Source organism: Manis javanica, chromosome 12, assembly GCF_040802235.1.
Source record: "Manis javanica isolate MJ-LG chromosome 12, MJ_LKY, whole genome shotgun sequence".
Taxonomy (NCBI): Eukaryota; Metazoa; Chordata; class Mammalia; order Pholidota; family Manidae; genus Manis; species Manis javanica.
Genome location: NC_133167.1, coordinates 64421339 through 64444606, shown reverse-complemented (window position 1 = coordinate 64444606; position 23268 = coordinate 64421339). Strand labels below are relative to the sequence as shown.

Here is a 23268-nt window from a genome sequence, read left to right as displayed (position 1 = left end):
GCTCTGAACTTGTCTGATTCTCTGTTATATTTCTGCTAGTGATTGTGAGAGTCTATTCTTGTATTAATACTTTTATGTACTTTCATAATGGTTATTGTATGTATATATGGTGTGCTCCCTGGACTATATACCTCTGGACGTTTAGGGCCATTTCTTATATTGGTTTTATATTCCATTCAGAGACTAGCACATGCTATGTATGTTATAAATGCTTACTGGATTTCTTCTTGAATTATTCTAGCATAGATTACCAGAGTTTTGTAGCCAGAGATACTGCTCAGAGCAGAAAAGAGTACAGAGAAGTACCAGAGGGCACTGGTACTGATTATGGAATTACACTGTGTAGATTCTGCTTTCCTCAGATCAAATTTTACAAAGTTGACATGTAGAATTTTAGTCATGTAAGACTGTGAATTTATGGTCGACACTAGAAGCATTTTATATGAAACAGGTGACGTAGTAGCAAGGAAACCTGAACCTTAGAGTCAGATAGACTTGGGTTTGAAGTTGGTCTCTATCACTTAAAACTGAGTGATCTTGGTAAACTTTTCATTCCTTTTTTGTAAACAAGGATAATACCACAAGGTTTTAATAAATATTGATGTTGTGAAGATGTAGTGTTAAGCAGTTAGCACAGCGGTAGTTGGGCATATCATTGAAATCTTCCTAAAATATTTGTCTCACGTTAGTAAGTGTGTTCATGCTTTTTTTTTTTGACCCTAGCAGATTTCAAATAAGAAATCTAAAGCTGCATAGACAAATGACATGCTATTTTCAGTTTTAGAAGCTAACTGCTTTAATTAAAAAGATTAATTACATTTTTATAAGACATTGCCAAAGAGAACAACTTGTTTATTAACTGACTACCAACTATTCTAAAATGAACTAATACCAGCATCTGCTTCTACTTCAAGCAGCTCCGAAGCATAAAGCATAGATGAACAGATCTCCTGTTGTTTTTCTGATTTTTAACATTAAAAGCTAGCCCACCTGCTGTGAGAATTTGATTTCTGTGGCTGCACATTTTTAAATCAGCTGGGAAGGCATTTTGCACTGCGTAATAATTTCAACTTTCAGATGCTTATGAAGAGTCTTGATTTAATGTTGGAACTTTGTTTACTATTGTTTAAAGATGATTTGGTCATCTTATATTACCATATGTTTCTTTTTAACATAAAAATAAAATATACGGCTCTCATATCTTTCTTCATATGCGGTCTCATGTCAGACCTTGAGCCTAATGTTGCTCTGGCTTGGCCCATGTACGTACTACAGATTCAAGAAGGTGAAGTCAAGTTCAGGCCCAAATGCTGTTTGACAGAGGCTAAAGGAAAATTCAAAGAAAATTATTTTAGGAAGAAAAGTTTAAGCCTGTTTATAGATTTAAAGGGAAGGAATTAGCAGGGAAGGAGGAGAAGAAGGCAATTAACTTTCAAAAGGCTATGTATTTTGCTTACATAATCTTGGTCTCTTTTTTGTGCATATTATATGAAACCCTTGTTAATGTTAAGATACTTTTTAGGGTTATTCTTATGAGCACATTTTTATTTTAGAAAGATGTGTGAAGAAAACATCATGGAGAGCAGAAATTGGAGTTAAGGAGACCAGTTAAGGAACTTTATTTTAAAGAACTCCCTCCCCCACAACAAATTATACAGACTTGAATGTTATAGTGGGAATGAAGAGAGGTCAAAATCTGTGGCTTGAGAACTAATACATATAGTTGTATTAGTGTAAGGAAAGGATGTGATTATAGAAAATAAATCCTAGTTTTCTGATTTGGTGACTTAATAGATTGTAGAGTTTTTAAACCAAAAGGAAAAGAAAGATGCATAGAGAAAATGACAAGTTTTTGACACACTGGTTTTATATTATCTGAGGGACATCAGAGTGGAGATTTCTGGTTGGCAGCTGATTTTTTTTTTTTTTTTTTTTGAGTTCTGGAGAGATCTAGGCTTGGAAGATAGTTAAATTTACTGATTAAATCACTCAGGGAAAATAGTTTTAAGGAGAAGGGAGTAGCACTAAGAATAGAACTTTGAGGAATATAAACATTGAAGGGGCAGGCAAAGAAAGAGTCTTAAAAGGAGGTGTAAACTAAATGGTTAAAGAAATTGGAGAGAAGTCAAGAGAGTAGCACTGTAGAAGCCAGAGGGAAATAGGCAGAAAGCTGTTAGTGTCAGCTGCTGTAGAGTGGGTAAATACCATGTAGACCATGTCAAATAATCAACAGCAGTATAGTTCACACTGAACTGTAGTATAACATTGAGAGCTTATATTTTATGGGGTGGAGAAAGACTAATTCAAAATTTTTCTTTCATTATGTACAGAGATATTTGGAAGCTAAAACTTCATGAAGTTTCAAGTTTAAAGATACTGGCTTAGGGCTGTCAAGTCAAGTGTTATGTCACAAAAATGCAAAGTTCACAGTAGTATAATACAAAATCATTCAGAGATTTATGTGGGTATATTTAGGTTTGTTTAAACTTCTTTAAAATTAATTGTATTTTTCTTTTTTCTTTTTCTTTTTTTTTAAGAGTTCTTGTCTCTTGGCAGTATCAATTGGCTGGGAAGGAGGTGTTTATGTGCAGACCTGTGGCCACACATTACATATAGATTGTCATAAATCTTACATGGAATCTCTACGGGTAAGTAGAGTGAAACATTTCTGGTGGTATGTATCTTTCTAGGTATTAGATATTTTTATAGCAAATACATCCCATTTCATCTTGAGTGATTTTTCACTGTTTGAACTATCCAGCCTGAGAGTTCCTTGCCTCTACAACTTCAGGGATTTCATTTTTTTACTTCACTTTAGCAACTGACTTCCATAACTATAATTTTAGACTTTGCTACTCTAGCTTTGAAATACTAAGTTTTAAGACCCTTCCATATCCTCTTATTATATGATTATTCTTCACATTCTCATTTTTACTCTCAAATGTTTGTTTTGCTTCTGACATGAAGCTCTCTAGTCCTTTAAACCCCTTTGCATTTTTCCTAGCATTAGCTCTTCCCTAAACTTACTTTCTTGTACTATCCCCATCCTGTTCTTAATACTGGTCATTCAATCTACCTTCTTTGCTTTTAGACCCAGGCAGCTAGTCCTGCTAGTAAAATTACAAAATTAGGTGAAGCTGTAGATACTACTTATCAATTCATTTGCCTGTCTTTGATCAGTTCTCTCTCCTGTTTCCTCAGCAGTTATTCCAAACCTTTCCCTGCCTCATCCCAGACTCTTTGCCTAAACCCCAGGAGATATTGTTGTCTCTCACATACTACCTCAGCTTCTTGCCTTATTTTTCTGTTCTTGATAAATGTCTCTGCATCCCAACCAAACCTTTCCTTTTTACTCCTTGAGGCAGTATTCCTGCCTCAATTATTTGGAATTATTTGGAAAAATTCAGGAATAATTTTTCTGCTAATGCTTTACTACTACTTTTTCCCCATCAGGTCAGAGGCCTTGATCTATCAGTAGGTAACTTATTTTTCTTCTGTATCTCCAGTTTCTGCCTACTCTGTCCCTTCTTTTCAGCTCATAAAGACACTCAAGTTCCTGCTATTCAAAATTCCTTCGCTTGACCTTACATTCCCTTGTAGCTGCTGTCTTTCTCCTTCTCTCAGATTGTCTTCCTAACAGCATTGTCTACTCTGATCTTAGATCCCTAACTCAGAAACAGTGAATTTCTGCTTTTCCCTCCCTATTTCTTACCTCTCACATTCAGTCATTTACCAAATTCTATTGATTCTATCTCCTAAATTTTACTTGATTATATCATGCCTTCGTTATTCCCACTTAGGCTTTTTGTATATGCCTTTATCTCTCATTTTGACTTTTGCAATTGCTTTCTTACCAGTTTCTTTACTCCAAGTGTAATTTATTCACTACATTAGATCTTTCTAAGATGTAAATCTGTGACATGTCATTGGCTTAAAAATCCTTTGCTGACTTCTTCCTGATACAATAAAAGTTCACCCTTCTCTGAATGACATTCACAGCACACCATGATCTGGGCTTACCTATTGCTTTACCTTTATCTTCCATCAGCTCAGCATTAATAAGCTAATAATAGCTCAGTAAGCACATTATGCATTTTTCATACCTTTGTATCCAATTTGTTCATTTAACAAATATTTATTCAGTGCCTGCAGTGTTCCAGATACCATGATAGACACTGGAAATACAGCAGTGAAAAGATAGTTTCTTCCTTAAAGTAGTTTAGTATGTATTACATTAGACAGAAATAAACAGTTGCAGTGTATGTGCTAAGTATTATGAAGCGTGCACAGGATCTTATTAGAACATCTGCCAAGTGTTAGAACATTTGATGAAGTAAGGTGCTTGAGTGATGAGAGAGAAGATTGGGGAAGTAAGTAGGGGTCATATTGTAAAGGGCCTTGAGGTCCCTGTAAAGAATTTGGACTTCAGACAGATTATTCACAGAGAGCTATTAAAGACTCTTAAGCAGAAATAAGACGTGTTCAGAAAGGCCATTGTGGCAGTTGTATAGATTGCAGGGGTTGTTGTGGGATTGTAGGAGAGTAAGAAAGAATGTGGTGATATAATTTAGAAGATAAGAGGTGATGGTGGCTCGGGCTTAGTCAAGGCAATGGAGATAGTGAAGGGGTTAGAGATTTGAAATATATTTAATAGAAGAGTCTTCTGGACTTGGTGAGAGAATGCACGTGGAGCATACGAAGAAAAAGTAATTACTGTGAGAGACAGTGGTGATCATTGAAAAACTGTGATTAGGGAAAAGAGTCACATTACATAGATCATATTAGCAGTTGTATGGTTGGGAGACTAGTTAGGAGATAACCAGCAAAGGGGGTAGAAAGAAGAAAGTGGATGGAAGGGCTGATGGGATTGATTAATTTGATATTTGAGGTATCTGAAAGAGTTGCATGACTTTGTTCTTTCTGAGGTAGGAAATGTAGCTTTATTCAAGTAAAAAGGGGCTAGGCTTGGGTAGGTGAAGGGACTTGACAAGTGAAGTGGTTGGAATTGGGGATTAGAGAGTGCCTCAGAAGATGTAAGGAAAGATTGCCAGGCAGTACTGAGGGCTTAGTTGAGGATGGAAGCAGGTTATAACAAGAAACGATTTCAATTTTCTCTAACAGCACTCAGTTTGCATGCAGAATTGTAGTCATACATTGGATTAATGCTGTGTGAAGGTTTTGTTAGATACATGAGATAAAAGGACATATGGATGGGGAATGAGAAGCACTGATGAGAGTTTTTGAAATGGTAGATCATGGTGTGTAGGCAGGATAGGAAGTCCTGATAAACTGGGAGAAAAAGGAGGGACTAAAGGCGATAGGGGGAGTTGGCAATCAGAATGTAAGATGTTTTGAATTTTGTGTTTCCAGATATGGACAGTTTGGGGTCATTGCAGGACAAGGAGATGGTCATGGCAATAGGTTCTGAAGTAGGAGGCCAAAGCTATAGAATTTGGTGAGGTCAAAGAGCTGACAGACTAAGATACAAGATTGATTGACTACATCCACACGTACATACATGCACAGGAGGATGGCAGATCTTGGAGTGAACAGGAAAACTGATCTAGGCACCAAAGTCTTCAGCGACTGAGGGCAATGGATTTCAGTGACAATGAAGGAAAAGTGTGGTATCATTAAATAAAATGAGCCTCAAAGACAGAACAATGCAAGAGTAATAATCTCCAGCTTGCACTGGAGATGAGAAGGACACTGAGGTGTGACAGATATAGGGGAATGAGTAATGCCTAGTTGAGAGGGCTTGTGGGGAGGCTTCAGGAAACAATCTCATGTCAATCAAGGCAAAGAGGAGGATCTAGCCTTCTTTAAAATTAAGGCCCTACAGAAGCTTAACACGGAATGTCCTTCAGTGACCAGGATCCTTGCCCCAACCTTCTAAAAACACTCTTTTTGTGTATTTTTAAAACTTAGCTCACAAGTCTCCTTCTCTGGGAAGCTTTCTCTGTTGTATTTATTATACTCTTATTAAAATGTTTTTGTTTCTGTTTGCTTTTAATTGGTTGATACTTTAAGTGAAGATGTGTCTTCCCGTTTTATGTCATCACCACATTTGACATGTGATAGGAGCTTAGTAAATGTTTGTAGAACTGGATTTAAAAAGACATGGTGTCACATTTTTGAAGATTTGAAAAAATGTCAAAAGGTAAAAAAAATAGAATTCAGTTCTTTTTAGTCAAAGTTTTTGAGATCCAAAATATAGTCAAATGAGCACCTAGTTAAGAGTTGGGAAACCTAAGTTCATCCTGATGTCATTAACTACCTTTGTAACCATAGGCAGTAAATTCATTTTCTTTTCTTTGTATCAGTTTCTCTCATTATTTTTGTCTTGTTAGTACTAATGCTCATATTGTAGGATTCATACATATACATCAGTGCATCAAATACAAATTTTGAGATAAAGCATTTGGCTAGTGGCAAAATAAGAGACAGACTACTAGGAAAAGATTAATATAGTAGTTAGGACTACACAATAGCAATATTCTTAAATTGCAAAGTAGATGTGGGGTGGTGTCAGGCAAAAGAAAGGAACAGATGTAGCAGGCAGAATTCCTGCCTTAAGTTGTCTGTTTAGTCAGCATATATTGCTGTCTCTTATGAGCAAGAGTTTCCTCCTAAGTGTGTGCACATTATATATCTCTGTTTCAAAAATTATTTTTCCTCCTCTTCCTATCAGAAGCATCTGAAGTAGAAGTATTGAATTAATTCACCTCCTATCACACTTATGTTCTGAGTAATTTAACTAAATCTTCCCCCTATCAATTAAACCTAAACCCACTGCATAAAATCTAGTCAGTTTTGTTCAGCAATTAGACACCTTAAATGACACAGCACATTGTTTAGCCTTAGTTTACTCTCAAAAACTGTCTATCCTATATCAAAGAATATGGGTACTGGGAGAATCTTCCCAGTAGTGATTATAGACCGTGAAAACAGGGGCATGTAGTAAGAGGAAAGAGATCCACTTGAATTGTGGCCTACTTTTTGAGTTATTCTTTATCTAAAATCCACATTTCAGATTGATTGCATGATGATTTGAATGTCTTATCCTGAATGAAGAGCAACTAAATAAGAGACTTTGTGTTTTTATGACATATATTAGATGTATCTTTTTTTGTGCGATTCATTTTATTTACTATAAAAGGTAGTGGTGTCAGTTTTTTTTGTGGAATGGTGTTCATCTTAGATCTGTATGTTTATTTCATTTTTTAGAATGACCAGGTTCTCCAGGGCTTCTCAGTGGACAAAGGAGAATTCACGTGTCCTCTCTGTAGGCAGTTTGCTAACAGTGTCCTTCCTTGTTATCCTGGAAGCAATATGGAAAATAACGTTTGGCAACGTCCTAGTAACAAAAGCATCCAAGATCTCATAAAGGAAGTGGAGGAGCTGCAGGGACGGCCGGGAGCCTTCCCAGTAAGCATCAGTGTGAGGCCAAAATATCCTGGTTGGCTCAGCTCTGCTTTTCAGCTGTCATTTTCATTCTGTTTCTAAATTACTGCAGAACTTTGTACATTTAGTAGAAATTGTTTTTAGGGGCTTTTCTTCTCTGTTTGTGGTTATTGAAAACAAAAATATGAGTAACAGAACAAATTATAGAACCAAAGACATTAGAACTAAGAGATATACTTTTCCATAGTCTGAATTGTTATAGTTTGAATATATATTTTCCCGATCATAAAATCCTATCAGCCTAGATATGGTTACACTCTTTTAAGATGTTGAAATATTTAACAACAAAGCCAAACAAACAAATTACAAATATGTATCTTGCAATGTAAAGCACAATCTAAATACATAAAAATATACCAATTAGGCACATTAGATTAAGATGATATATTTCCACACACATGCATACTTTATGTGTGGACAATTATAGATTTACACATGTGTGAGTACATATCTTTGTATTGGAGAAATAATTGTATATTTGATTGAACCATTCACCATAAGTCAGTCAGTTTTACTGTGGGATTTGGTGTAAGTGAACTCCTCTTTAATCTCATCCAGTAAGATTTGTTTATTTGATTTAAATTCTTGAATATTTCACCTTCATTATAGATCTATCATATGGTCCCTGAGAGAAGTGACAGCTGTGTCTGTTCTATGGAGTAAATTTATGAAAGCTATGAATATTTGACTTTTGAAACAGAAATTCATCATTGAAATCTGCTCAGAAAGCTTTCTCTCCTGGCAGTTCCTTCTCAGTTGAAGACTGTTCTTAGAGTGTGTGTGATTTTTTTCTTCATAAACTGAAATTTTTGTGTTAATAATAGGCTTAAAGTAAGGGATATTGATATTAGTCTTTGAAAAATGAATTCAAATGAAATCTGGTTTTTTATAAATATGGAAACTGTTCTAAAATATTTTTTTAATGACATCCACTTATTTGTTTAGAATATAAATTTATGCGGTTAATTCATGGTTGGATTATAGTGTTACCAATCAATGTAGAATTATAATGAAAGATCTCTAAAATAAGAGAAAATATTTCTTGATCTGTTTTACCTTTGTACACTAAATATAGTAGATAACTAATGTACATTTGACTTTTTAATTTTCTAGTGTGTTCATATGATAAACATTGTACTGTTAAACTATTAGAGAAAATGAATATAAATAAACTTTACATGTATGTTTGCATTTTTTGCAGTCAGAAACCAACTTAAGTAAAGAAATGGAATCTGTAATGAAAGATATCAAAAACACCACTCAGAAGAAATACAGAGACTATAGCAAGACCCCAGGCTCACCAGACAATGATTTTCTCTTTATGTATTCTGTTGCTAGGTAGGTAATAATAGTATACACTTCTGTATTTAGTTATTAGAAGTAATTGGTTTTATTATTGTCATTCATATTTATTTGAAGAAAGGATGCCTATTTTTAATGTTGGTTGAAATTATGGCTAGTTTTAAAACCTCCTAAAAGTATGAAAGTGTAGTCTTCCTTCATTTTCTGAAGCTTTTATTTTAATGAACTATTGGGTTAAGCTTTATTAAACATTATAAGATATGTGGGAAAAAATATATTAGTAGCATTTTGGGACAGATACCTACCTCAACCATGTGAGTATTATATATATTGTTAAGAAATCCCTATTGAATGTTGTTCAGAACAACATGTTCTGAACATGTTCAGAGCATGTTGTTAAGAAATCCCTGTTGAAGTACTGCCCAGAAGTGGTAATACTGAGAACTAAAGCATTGTAATATGTAAACCATTTTAATTTATTACTTAATTTAAGTAATAAATTAAGTAAATTTATTAAATTATTTAATTTATTACTAATTTATTATTTAAATTATTAAAATACGAAAATAAGAAGAACTTATTTTGTTTCATTTAAGCTAGTGACAGATCTAGTAATATCCAAAAATACTACAGGTAGTTTAGAAAATCAGGTAAGGTAGAAAAGCAAGAGAACTGGCATGTTCTAAGCCTCTATTAGTAGCCAGCAGCAGGCTCAAGAAAACAGAGGTATAAGTACTTATCATTTTTCAGATCCAGTAGGATTAGTCTGATTGACTGAATATGTTTTCAGTACCTAAGAAACAATTCCAAATAGGAATTTTAGAAAACTTAATTAAATGAGAACCATAAAAAAAAATGAAGTTGGGGAGAAGTAGGCACAATTAAGAACTTAAAAACACAATCGGCGTGGTAGACCCTGGATATCTCTAGAAGCATACTTTATGTTTTGTCCAAGTACTGTTTATTACATAATAGGTAAAATGTAGAGAGAGAATGTGATTCGAAGTCATGCAGCAAATTAGTGGCAGAATAGGACTGGAACTCAAATCATGAATAAAGGTCTAGTTTTCTTTCAATTACTATCCTTTTTCCTCTCCTGTGTTCAGCTTTTTATAGGTCACGTGCATGCAATTCATCATGGCCATTCTCTGCCTTATTCCTGGAACAGAGGGTAACAAAAGAGTAGATGAACTATATATATGTAGTCTTTAGAACCCAGGAAAAATGGAATCAGACTTAGGAAAATTGCAGCAAGCAAGTTACAACTCAGCATAAGGAAATATTAACTTTTGGTCAAAGAATGTGAATGCTGGATACAGATTGATTTAAAAGCATCTAATGGATGGGAAAATAACTTTCCAGTCTGCCATTCCTGGACTATTGTTTTTATTGTGAATAAATAGGAACAATATTTGGGGGAAGATGTACTGGTTGTTTCTGGAAAGTTACCAGTTGCATACTTGGAACAAAATATACCTCATGTGAAAACTAAATTGAATATAATTTAATTTTGCAAAGGTTTCAAGTTGTACAAAGTTTATGTACAGTATTGTGGTAATGTTATAGAAGATCTTCAGATGACTGAAGACTACCTCAGTTATGCTATACACATTACACACATACACATTTATGTTGCTTATGTATTTATGCCTTTAATTTTATTAAGATTGACCTTTTATAAAGATTGACCTTATAAGAAAATCCTTGTTAAATGGAAATGATCTGTGCATGGAATTTTTCTATAGCATGATATATCAAATAATTTGATTTAAATTTAGTTTAGTGGAAGTTCCTGTTTCTTGGTTTAAATATATATTTTATAGAAGAAAGTGTGTTGTGATAATGGGAGACTTTGATTCAGCATGTTTCAGTTTTTCTTCTATAGAAAAGCAGGGACAGATATCAAATGTCGTTTACTATGGGTGTATGTAGAGAAACAAAATGTGTTCTCCCCTCTCCCATTCTTCTCTGATCCCTAATGATAAAGTCTAAAGCAGCAACACAATGAGTCTAAAAGAGAAAGTTTAAAACCCTTAAAAACCTCATTATCCTTTGGTTAAAATTAAAATTACCCAGACCATTCATTGCAAGGTTCTCACAGTGAGATTGTGTGCCTTCTCTTAAGTTTCCTTAGTCATTAAAAAAACACAAAAAGCAAATTGACTGAAAAGTTAACAAAAACATGAATTGAAAGAAAAAAGTATGTGTATCCTATTTGAATAGGATGTAGTTTTTTCAAGCTAGGTAACCAGGTCTTTATTTTATGCCTAGCATATAATCTTATTTCATAAAATATTATGATTACAGATCATGATTATTCTTATGCCTAAAATGTACGCAATAAAATATTCTGAAATGAACTTAATTTGAACTATTTAACTTTTGAACTAAATATGACTCTTAAAAATGTACTTCATTAGATGTGTGTGTGTTTGTATTTGACATTAGTAATTTGAATGGAATACAACCCTAGTTTCCCAGTACTGAATACTCCAAACTGAATAAATAATTTTGTTTGCTCTTTCAGAGCTAAATTCTTTGATGTTTAGAAACCAAATAGTTCTATTGGGTAACTAGCCTGTAAAACTGTTTTCTTCAGTGATTGTTTTAAACTAGCCTGTAAAGCTGTTTTCTTCAGTGATTGTTTTAGAGCTGTTTTTTTTTTTTGTAGGACAATATGTATCTCTATCTCATTTTATTTATATGCTGAAGCCTTGGAAGATTTTTTGAGGGTAGCAGAGAAGAATTTGTTGGAATGATATCTTTTTGTGGTATAAAAATTAATTAAAATCACTATATTCAAGTTTTAACATATTTCTAAAAAACCTTCTGTTGCAAATATGAGTCATTCAAATGGATTGTGGAAAGTTAATTTTAGAGTAGAAAGCTTTCCTTACTTCAATGCCAATTCAGTTTTTCATTATTGAAACAAAGAATGACACTGATTTTTCCAAGGGTTTTGTACGCAAGTTACATATAGCCTAGAGGTAGTGATGACTAGCACTTGGCCCTCATGTAGTCAGAAACATGGAAATGGAAAGAAAGTAAAACATAAGTAGCTGAGATGTAGATGGGGAAACATCTTTAAATCACAGTGGGTGAACTACTCAGTAGAATGAATGGACCTTGCTTTATACATTAGTTAAATTGTAAGTTTAAACTAAACTATGTGTGAAATAAAAGGAATGCTTGCTAGAATACCAAATTATGAATCCTTTTTAAAACTAAAAAATTATTTTGTAAAACAAATAATCTCCCCCTGCTCCTCACCCCTCTTTCTTGTTGGTTCACCGCTGGGATTAAAGGAATGGAAGGAAGGATCATCAAAAGAAAAAATAAACTGGGGACTAAGGAGAATTTATCATTGGTTACATATCAAAACAAAGAGGTTGTTGTCAGTTCCTAAGAATTTTTTGAACACTTTGCTAGTTACCATCAGGGATTTAGAGGCTGTTACCTGAAATGGTCTCTGCTCTCTTGGAATTTATGTTTAGTTGGACAGACAAAACTAATAAACACCAATCTGTGTAAAATGGAATATAGTTTGTTAAAAAACTGTATCATATTGAAAAAGTGCTGAAGAGCTTCAGAAGCAAAAATGAGCAAATTGAAATATAAAATATGTGGAAGTGCTTCTTTCCTGTCCTAAGAAGAAGGAGTTAGTTCTTGCTAACTCTTGAAGAAGTTAGCTTGAGCTGAGTCTTATATGGATGAAGATATTTTTTCTCTGAAAACCAGTAACTTGTTCAGACAGTAGGTGGTAAGCTCAGGCCTTGAATCTATACTATACCAGTACGTGTTTGAGTGTCTGTGTGTGTGTGTGTACGTATATATAGTCATTTCTTGTTCTTGTTCAAATTATAGCTCTAAAAATGGAAGTTAGTGCCGACATGGGGGTAGAATGGAAAAGCAGACCCTGGTCATGTAAATAGAAGCTGGGACATGGAGGAATTTCTGTATGGGATTTCTAGGTGGCCACTATGGGAATCTGTAAGAAGTTTTTCTCATCATTCTTTCCAATGTAGAGATTTTCTCTTTTTTTCCCTTCCAAACTAATTTGAAGGTATTTGTGTTAGAAAATACAGAAAGTAGAGTCTGTTTTTCTCTGAGAACAAAAAGGCCCAGAAAACTCCTGCTCCCAGGGAATCTTATTTTTACAGCATCCATTCAGGGGGACAGGAGCAGAACACTGTTGGGATTTTCAGCAGTGAGGGAAAATCAGACGTGGGGCATGTGAGGCAGTTGTGTTTCTTTCCTCCAAGAAGTGTCAAAGGAACAATTTTGATGAAATGAAATATGGGCAAGCTGATGGTTAGGGCCTCTGACATAAGGATTTTTATCCTTTGGATAGGTAGTTTTTGTGTTTTTAACTCACATGAAAAGTTGTGTTGGAGATCTTCCAACCATAATTAGAAATAATTACATTTAGTAGTTTTCTTTCAGTTATTCTTTAAAATAAAATTCTTGGTAACATGTTTGTCATCCTTTAAAATATCTTACTTGATGATTGAATAAACAGAATTGTTCTTATATTTTTATTTTAATGAGTATTTTTGCAAGGTATGTTAAAATAAAGGTTGGCATTCTGGTTCTGACATTCATTTATAGTAATTGATCATGTTTCTGTAGCTCTTTTAAAAGTACTATCTAGGAAATCTTAGTTTTTATAAGAGAATATAGCCACTAATTTTTTTCTACAGATTAGGCAACAGAAGATTGTGAAAACAAAATGTATTGATCTCATTTATATTCCCTTGATGAAGGAACACATGCTGGTCTCCGCTTGCTTTCTGTCCACTAATATGAAATCCTTGTCCCTGCTTCCTTGCTGGTAGGTTTTTAGAAGTTCAGTGAGCAATGCAAATCGCCTGAAGGGTGGAAAATTCCCTTGTCACACAGATGCCCTTATCAGCAGCAGCCAGATGGAGCTCTGAGCAGGAAAATTATCAATAGTAAATTGTCCTCCCCACCCAGTAGAGAGCATTAAAGCATTCCTTCAGAAATGGGTGGCAAACATACAGACTTAGGAATATTATTTTTAACAGTTTGTGTTTGTAAGTAAATATATGAAAATAACATTTCAGACATTCTGTGTTTAAAATAAAATGAAAACAGTTCAAAATGTTTTGTTTTAAATCAAATAAGGTATCTTTCTTGAATTCACTTGCAAAGTGTAAGCTTGAAACTTTGCTCTTTTTTGTTGTTAAGATGGGGGAAGTCTAACCACTAGTGTTAAATGCATATCTTTGATATAAACTAGCTTATTCATCTTTCATCTTTAATTGTGGCAACTAAATGTGTGTTTTTTATTAGTTGAAGTAAAAATACATCTTATTCTGAATTTTCATTTATTTTGGTAAAATTGGCTATTTTACTGTTACTGTTTTTGTATAAATCTGTGAATTCTGCATCAATTTGATCTTTGAAATGTCAGTTTAACAATTATTTCTATCCTGTAAGGTAATAATCACTAAGTATTATAAATTCAGATCTGTATGAACAGTACTGATGTTTAGCAGTGTTAATAGTTACACAATATATTTTAATTAAACTGTAATATTAGAAGTCTGTAAAAGAGACTGTCGTTAATTAAATGTGTTGTTCATAGCCACTTTAGTGTTAGTGATTTTGTTTCTTAATACTGATTTCTAGATACCATCTAAGCTCCAACGAGTGACAACCATTTCTCTGCTAGGAAAATTGGTATGCCTTTGTGTCTTATATGACAGAAACTACCTAATTAGTGGCTAACAGTTGAAGTGCAAATGCTTTAATCAGATTCATATGCAGGTTTATGAAATGTGTTACAGTTTTTTTCTTAAGGCCTACATTCTAGTATTTGCCAACAGTTGAGGTTTTGCAATAATTACACCATAATGTGTGCAGTTATGCAGGTATAAATATGAACATGTAAGGATAGATGAACTTTCCCTTTTTAGTTCTAAATACATAAAATATGATTATTACTGATATTGCATATTCTATACTTCAGCAAATAATAAAGTTGAAGAACTTTACTATTTGGGTTGATTCAGACATATCAATAAAATAAATTTTAAAATATTGCTTCAGCCTAATGACTAAGATATATTTTAATGCTTTACTTACAGAACCAATTTGGAACTTGAATTAATTCATCGAGGAGGCAATTTGTGCTCAGGTGGTGCAAGCACAGCTGGCAAAAGGTCTTGTTTAAGTAAGTATTAAAGAGAGCTATCTTCTTAAAATGTCTAATTACATCATTTTTGAAGTATATACAGGCAAAGTTTTTTTTGGTATATTTTCAACTTACCTTTATGTTATAATCAGTTTTACTAGTGATTCTGTGCTTTAAATGGTTAATCTTGTACCAAATGAATATTTAGCTCTTTCTATACTATTAGTCAGTAAATTGATGTCATACTAACTAATCAGATTTACAATGGTTCAAAATAAAAAATAATGTACTATTTTCAGCTGTTATTGTCCTCAAACTTAAGTTCTTTTGAAGAATTTTTAAATTGTGTGGATTTAAGAATATCTTTTTATAAAGACAATTTCTGTTCCCTAAAAATTCCTGTAGGTAGCTGCTGTTAATTAATGAAAGTGTACTTACTGTATTTTGATGTGCACATTAAAATATATTAAAAGTGTGGATGTTTGCTTTTGTTTATGAGTATGTATTATAAAATGAGCATGATGATTCAATACTTTTTGTAAGGATAAATTTGAGAGAAATGTCATTTAGAACTTGAAGTAGATTTTTCATGAGTATAATTTTGATAATTTCGCTGTTTAGTCATTGTTTAGAGAACTAGTGTGAATACTAGGAGTAATATTATTCAATGTACTATACAGCTAATTACTGGTCCCAAATCACTTACATTAAAATATTACCTAATGTGATTCATATAGGAAATAACAATTATTTAAAACAAATAATGTATTCTTTTCTAAAAATTGAATATGTTTTCTTAAGTACTAAAATTATTAGTTATTAAATATTACTAATACTCTTTTTTAATTAGTATATTTTTAGAAGATATATTTTTTAAATTTTGGAATGATTTCAAAGCAAAAGACTGATAAAAAACATTTGCATTTTCTAACATAAAGATATAGACTTCTGTGCAGTTTCAACTGAGTTACTTTAAAATATTTAATCAGTTGTATTAGATTTTGATATTTTGGGGTTATCACTTGATTCCTACAAGTTTAAGGTTTTGGAAGTTATTTTTTACTGAGTATTCAGTATTTATTGATCCTTTGATGTATACACTTAAACTCTGCTTAATCAGTGATTTAGTATTATTTTTTAAATAAAGGGGAAGGTGCTGACTGCTAAGGGCTTTAGCTTCAAAGTCTGTTTGAATTAGCTGAAACTGTATTGCACTTACATAAATTATTCTTTCTTGTTGATTTATTCATACTGGATGTTTTGCATTGGATGATAATATTCCAGAAAATGTTACATTAGAAGCATTTAGTAAGGGAATTTCAGTTTTATGTTCAAACACTCTTTCATATTTATTTTCTCTGAAGTATTCAAATTTATTCAGAGGCTTGTAAATTATTAATTTATCCAGAATCGTAAAGTAGTAGTAAAATTCTAGCAGCAGCCACTTCAGTCATCATCCTCAATTTTTAATTTAAATTATTAAATTGATAGTTATTTTCAGATTTCTTCTTTTTATTTTCCCCTTAGTTAATAAGAGCTTACACTGTACCAATGTAGAAAAAGTAGTGATGAAGCTCATTCTAAATATAAGTTAATACTGTTTTTAGTTTTCTTTTCTTTTCTTATTAACTAATACTAGTTCTTTTTTTCCCCAACTTTGTTGAGGTATGATAGACGAAGAAAAGTTTATGTGTTTAGGTTTCACAACAAAATGTTTTCTTTCATTTTCATATGATTTATTGTTCAATTGCTCATGTGTTATTTACCCTAATACTTATAAAAGCAGTCATGTATATGGAATATATTGCATAAAATCCCACTATTTTTTTTCAAGTGTATAAACTTAAGCACTTGTTTTTCACTCATGCTTAACTCAAACCTAATTTAAGTTGAACACCAGAACTTAAATGGATGGTGTTTCATAGGATGCTAGATCAAATATCTCATTTTTTTTCATCTTCCAGTAGAACTTTAATGGTATTATTAAACAAAAATTCTGTCTTTTCTCTAGAGATTCCTCATATGTCAGTATTTTCCTTTTCCCATTCATTGCTCTCCATTACCTTTTATTAAATATCATTTTAAAAGTGTCTTTTTAAAATTTCATAATATTTTGAGGAAAGACCAAAAATGATCCACTAATTAAACAAATGAAAGGAAACTTAGGTTTTTTTAATACTCCACAACTTCTTGGTGAAATTGAAGATTAGTTTAGTCAAGGTAAGATTTAACAAATTTTGTCTGGAATGGCTTCAGAGGCCTGACAGGTAATTAATAGACACACACACACACATCCACAGGGCTGGGGTGGCGAGGGGTCAGAGGTAGACAGGAGATCGAGGGTTGTTCTTTCTACACAATAAAAGCAGAAAATAAAATGGCTAAATTCATGCTGAGAAATCAAATAATATTGTAGTGGAACAATACCCTTCAACACATTTATATTCAAATAGATTTTTTAAGTTTTATGGTAAAATGATCACTATCCAATCATAATAAAAGTTCATTCCTAAATATGGGTCTGCAAAATTTTCCACATTAAAAAAAAATGAGCAAAATTAATTTACACAGCAGAATACTATGGTATTTTAATAATACCTTACATTTGTATTCTTAAAGTTGTAAAGTACTTTCACATAAATTATTTATTCTTTAAAATGACCATGTGAACAGGTGTTAATCTCTTTTTTGTAGAAAAGGAAACTGAAGTTCAGAGTGATTGCCTTGCCAGGTCATACAGCTAGAAAATGTCAAGCTCATACTTCACCCCAGCTCTTCTGACTCTAAATTCAGTTTTGTAAGACATATTCCTTCCCCTTAAGTGTTCCAAAGGCTGCAGAACCTTTAGAGCCTTAACCAATGGGCTTGGTCAAGGACTGAGCTATACTGTTGCCATGGGACCTTTCCAGGCTCTGCCATGCTAACCCTCCTATTACCTTCTCTGTTTTCTCTTACCAACCTTTCTCTGTGAATCCTATTTTTGTGTTGGGCCAGTCCTTCAGATATTTTCTCAAGTCCTGATTCCTTCTTCCTTGAATACCACTTTGTTCTTCCTTATTTTTCACCAGTTGGTGACTGGTTCTTCCTCGCTTCTGGTGTGCACAATCTGCGTCAGTTCCAACATACAGCTCTGCTACTAAGTCCTGCTTCAGAGACCTAGACCTCCTGTTTATCCACTAGAAGATCAGATTTAAGGACCTTGGGTTTAGCAGATAATGCTGGTTCTAGATCATTTATTATAAGGTAGAAAGTGTTAAGTTCTAAAGAGGGATATGCATAAAGTTCTAGAAAATTTGTAGGTTTGGAATCATATCTAGCGGGTAAAATGAGTGAAGATTATGGTAGACATGGGATATGAACAAGACTTTGAAATATAAGTGAATTTAGAGTTTTTGTTAAATATTGGTGTATATGCTGGTTAGTACTACCAACTTGGTTAGCAACTGATATAGGACAAAGTGATGGAAAAACTGAAGGCAAAATTTTTATTAAGAATAAGGTCTTATGGGGATTAAACAAGACGGCTGCGTGAGAAATGAGGCAGAAACCTCCTCCCTAAACCACGTATAACACAAAAATACAGCAAATACAACTAATCCTGAAAGAGTGATTGGAAAGAAGAATGCAACAGACAGCTTACATCTGGGGAAAAGAGAAGACCACATGGAAAGGGTAAAGAAACCTGTGATCCTGTGTGACACAAGCCCTCTCCCACCTAAGCTCACCAGCGGGAGGAAGAGAAATGGAGGCAGGAGAGAGTAGAAGCCCAGGACTGCTAAATACCCACCCCTGGAGATCTGCTCTGGGAGCATGAACCCACATTACATGATTCTCTGGAGATTAGAGGGGTTGGAAAGCAAAGACAGGCAGAATACTCAGAAAAACTAGATTCTAGCTACTTGTGGAAAACAGGTACCCGCAACTGGCTATGTTGGGACAAAAGAAAGGCAGGCACTTTGAAAAACTTCCTAACAGTGAGAGGGCTGCTAAAGAAACAAGGATTATACAGAGCTTACTGCCAGGAGAAAAGACAGGTGCACAAAATCATCCTGGCACACTCAGCAGAGCAGATTGGGAACTTTCAGAAGCTCCATGCACTTCATTTCCCTGGCTGGCAATGCAGTGCCAAGGCCTACCCAGTGCAATATGCAGCCTGTGGCTTCTTCTTCCCAGCCAGCACCAGTTCACAAACCTGCTGACCCCACCATCATCCCAGGCCAGCCAGAGGGCAGCCCCACCTACAGCACCAACAAGGGTGTAGTGCAGAGAATCCATCCTGCACTCTTGGCCCACTGGCCCTGGCATTGGAGGCAGGCACTGTGGCCAGAAAGACAGGAAAGCGCTCTTTCTTCCCAGAAGGCACTGGCCCTGTGCACCTGCGACCCCTGCCTTTGCTTCAGGGGCTGGGCAGCTCTAGAGAGTAGAGCACTCTCTGGGCACTGGAGGCCACTGCCTACACAAAGTTGTTATTCAGTGGGATTCATTAGAAATATGAAACGGCAAAAAAACTGGTACAAACCAAATCCCTCAAATACCAGAAAGAAGGGTAAGAGAAACTGAATCACCAATCTTCCTGATAAAGATTTCAAAATAAAAATCATAAACACGCTCACAGAGCTACAGAAAAATTTTCAAGACCTCAGAGAGGACTTCAACAAAGAGACAGAAACTTTGAAAAATATAGCATCTAAATGAAACATACAATGGAGGGATATAAAAAGCAGATAAAGTGAGGTAAAGGAGATGATACATGAAATAGAAATTAGGGAACAGAAATACAAAGAACCTGAGGTGGAGAGACAAAAAAGGATCTCTAGGAATGAAAGCCTATTAAGAGAACTGTGTAACCAATCCAAAAGGAACAATGTTCATACTACAGGGGTATCAGAAGGAGAGAAAAAAAAGCAAAAAAGAACAGAAAGTGTCTTTGAGGAAATATTTGCTGAAAACACCCCAATCTGGAGAAGGAAATGTTCCCTCAGGCCATGGAGGTGCACAGATCTGCCAACACAAGGGACCCAAGAAAGACAACACCAAGACATATAATAATAAAAATGGCAAAGATCAAGGACAAGGACAGAGTATTCAAAGCATTGAGAGAGAGAAAAAAGACCAGATACAAAAGAAAACACATCAGGCTGTCATCAGACTTGTCAGCTGAAACCTTACAGGCCAGAAGGGAGTGGCATGATACATTTAATGCAATGAAACAAAAGAGCCTCGAATGAAGAATACTCTACCTGACAAAATTTTCATTTAAATTTGATGGAAGTATTAAACTATTTCCAGATATGCAAAAGTTGAGGGAATTTACCTCCCAGAAACCAAACCGTCTCTCTGTTGCATTTCGGATGGACTGCTCTAGATGGAAGTGCTCCAAAGGCTAAATAGCTGTCACCACAGAAAATAAAACCACAGTAAAGAAAGTAGACCAATTAATTGCTAAGCAAATGGGAAATTAAATCAACTACCTTCAAAATCAGTGAAGGGATACACAAAGAGTACAGAATATGACACCTAGTATATAAAGAGTGGAGGAGGAAGAAAATGGAGAAAAAAATTCTTTAGATTGTGTTTGAAATAGCATGATAAGTAAGTTAAGTTAGACTGTTAGATACTAAAGAAGATGCCCTTGAACCTTTGGTAACCACAAATCTAAAGCCTGCAATGGCAAAGTACTTATCTATCGATAATAACCCTAAATGTAAGGACTGAATGCACCAAACAAAAGACATAGAGGGGATAAAAAAACAAGACCCATATATATGTTGCCTACAAGAGTCTCACTTCAAACCCAAAGACCTACACAGGTTAAAAATCAAGGGATGGAAAAAGATATTTCATGCAGCTAAATAGGGAGAAAAAAGCAGGAGTTGCAGTACTTGTATCAGATAAAAAAAGACTTCAAAACAAAGGAAGTCACAGGAGAAAACAAAAGAAGGACATTACATAATGACAAAGGGGTCAGTCCAACAAGAGGATATAACCGTTAGAAATGTCCGTGCACCAAACATAGAGCACCCAGAAATGTGAAACAAATGCTAACAGAATTGAAAGGAGAAATAGAATGCAATGCATTCATTTTAGGAGACTTGAACTCACCACTCAATACAAGGACAGATCAACCAGACAGAAAATAAGTAAGTAGACAGAGGCACTGAACAACACATTAGAACAGATGGACCTAAGAGACGTCTATAGAACACACCACCAAAAATCAACAGGATACACATTCTTCTCAAGTGCACATGGAACATTTTTAAGTATAGATCATATAATAGGCCATTAAAAGAGCCTTGGTAAATTAAAAAAGATTGAAATTGTACCAAACAGCTTCTCAGACCCCAAAGGTATGAAATTAGAAATAAGTCCCACAAAGAAAACAAAAAATCACACAAACGCATGGAGGCTTTACAACATGCCCCTAAATAACCAATGGATCAATACCAAGTAAAAACAGAGATCAAGCAATATATGGAGGCAATGAAAACAGTAATTCAGAACCCCAAAATCTGTGGAATGCAGTGAAGGCCATGCTAAGAGGGAAGTATATTGCAATACAGGCCTACCTCAGGAGAGAAGAACAATCCCATATGAACAGTCCATACTTGCAATTAACGAAACTAGAAAAAGAAGAACAAAGGAGGCACAAATTCAGTAGAAGGAGGGGCATAATAAAGATTAGAGCAAAAATAAATAAAATCAAGAAGAATAGAACAATAGAAAGAATCAATGAAAGCAAGAGCTTGTTCTTTGAGAAAATAAATCAAATAGATAAAACCCCAAGCCAGACTTACCAAGCAAAAAAGAGAGTCTACATACATAAACAGAATCAAAAATGAGAAAGGAAAGATCATGAAGGACACCACAGAAAAACAAAGAATTATCAGAGATTACAATGCAAAATAACATGCTAAAAAACTGCATAATCTAGAAGAAATGGACAACTTTCTAGAAAAATACCACCTTCCAAGGCTGACCCAGAAAGAAACAAAATCTGAACAGACCAATTACCAGCAATGAGATTGAATTGGTAATCAAAAAACTACCTCAGAAGAAAATTCCTGAACCAGATGACTTCACCGCTGAATTTTAATCATTTACTGAAGACATAATACCCATCCTCCTTAAAGTTTTCCAAAAAGTAGAAGAGGAGGGAATACTTCCAAACTAATTCTATGAGGCCAGCATCACTCTAATACCAAAACCAGGCAAAGACACCACAAAAAAAGAAAATTACAGACCAATATTCCTCATGAACATAGATGCAAAAATGCTCAACAAAATATTAGCAAACCAAGTTCAAAAATATATCAAAGAGATCATCCATCATGATCAAGTAGTATTTATTCCAGGGATGCAAGGACGATGCAACATTTGAAACTCCATCAACATCATCCACCATATCAACAAAAAGAAGGACAAAAACCGCATGATCATCTCCATAGATGCATAAAAAGCATTTGACAAAATTCAACATCCATTCATGATAAAAACTCTCAACAAAATGGGTATAGAGGGCAAGTACCTCAACATAATAAAGGCCATGTATGATAAACCCACAGCCAACATCATACTGAATAGCGAGAGGCTGAAAGCCTTTCTTTTAAGTTCAGGAACAGGACAAGGATACCCCCTCTCTACACTTTTATTCAACCTAGTTCTGAAGGTCCTCTCTACAGCAATTAAACAACACAAAAATAAAGGGCATCCAGATTGGTAAGGAAGAAGTTAAATTGTCACTGTTTGCAGATGACCTGATACTGTACCTAAAAAACCCTAAGGAATCTACTCCAAAACTACTAGATCTAATATCTGAATTCAGCAAAGTTGCAGGATAGAAAATTAATACACAGAAATCTGTTGCATTCCTGTACACTAACCATGAACTAGCAGTAAGAGATATCAGAAAAACAATTCCATTCACAATTGCATCAAAAAGAATAAAATACCTAGAAATAAACCTAACCAAGGAAGTGAAAAACCTGTACTCTGAAAACTACAAGACATTCATAAGAGAAATTAAAGAAGATACCAATAAATGGAAACACATCCTGTGCTCCTGGATAGGAAGAATTAATATTGTCAAAATGGCCATCCTGCCTAAAGCAATCTACAGATTCAATGCAATCCCTATCAAAATACCGACAGCATTCTTCAAATGAACTAGAGAAAATAGTTCTAAAGTTCATATGCAACCACAAAAACCCTGAATAGCCAAAGCAATCCTGAGAAGGAAGAATAAAGCTGGGTGGATTACGCTTCCTGACTTCAAGCTTTACCCCAAAGCAGCAGTAATCAAGACAATTTGGTACCGGCACAAGAACAGACACACAGACCAATGG

The 23268-nt window shown here is 34.4% G+C and overlaps 1 protein-coding gene across 1 annotated transcript in view; it reads left to right on the top strand.

The window, feature by feature from the left end:
* Window positions 1-23268, top strand: part of UBR3 (ubiquitin protein ligase E3 component n-recognin 3) — a 336759-nt gene that overhangs the window by 222382 nt on the left and 91109 nt on the right. Inside the window, exons 27-30 of the mRNA XM_073218714.1 lie at window positions 2538-2648; window positions 7228-7428; window positions 8666-8802; window positions 14877-14962. Of these exons, the coding sequence (XP_073074815.1) occupies window positions 2538-2648; window positions 7228-7428; window positions 8666-8802; window positions 14877-14962 (535 nt within the window). The remainder of the gene's footprint in view (window positions 1-2537; window positions 2649-7227; window positions 7429-8665; window positions 8803-14876; window positions 14963-23268) is intronic.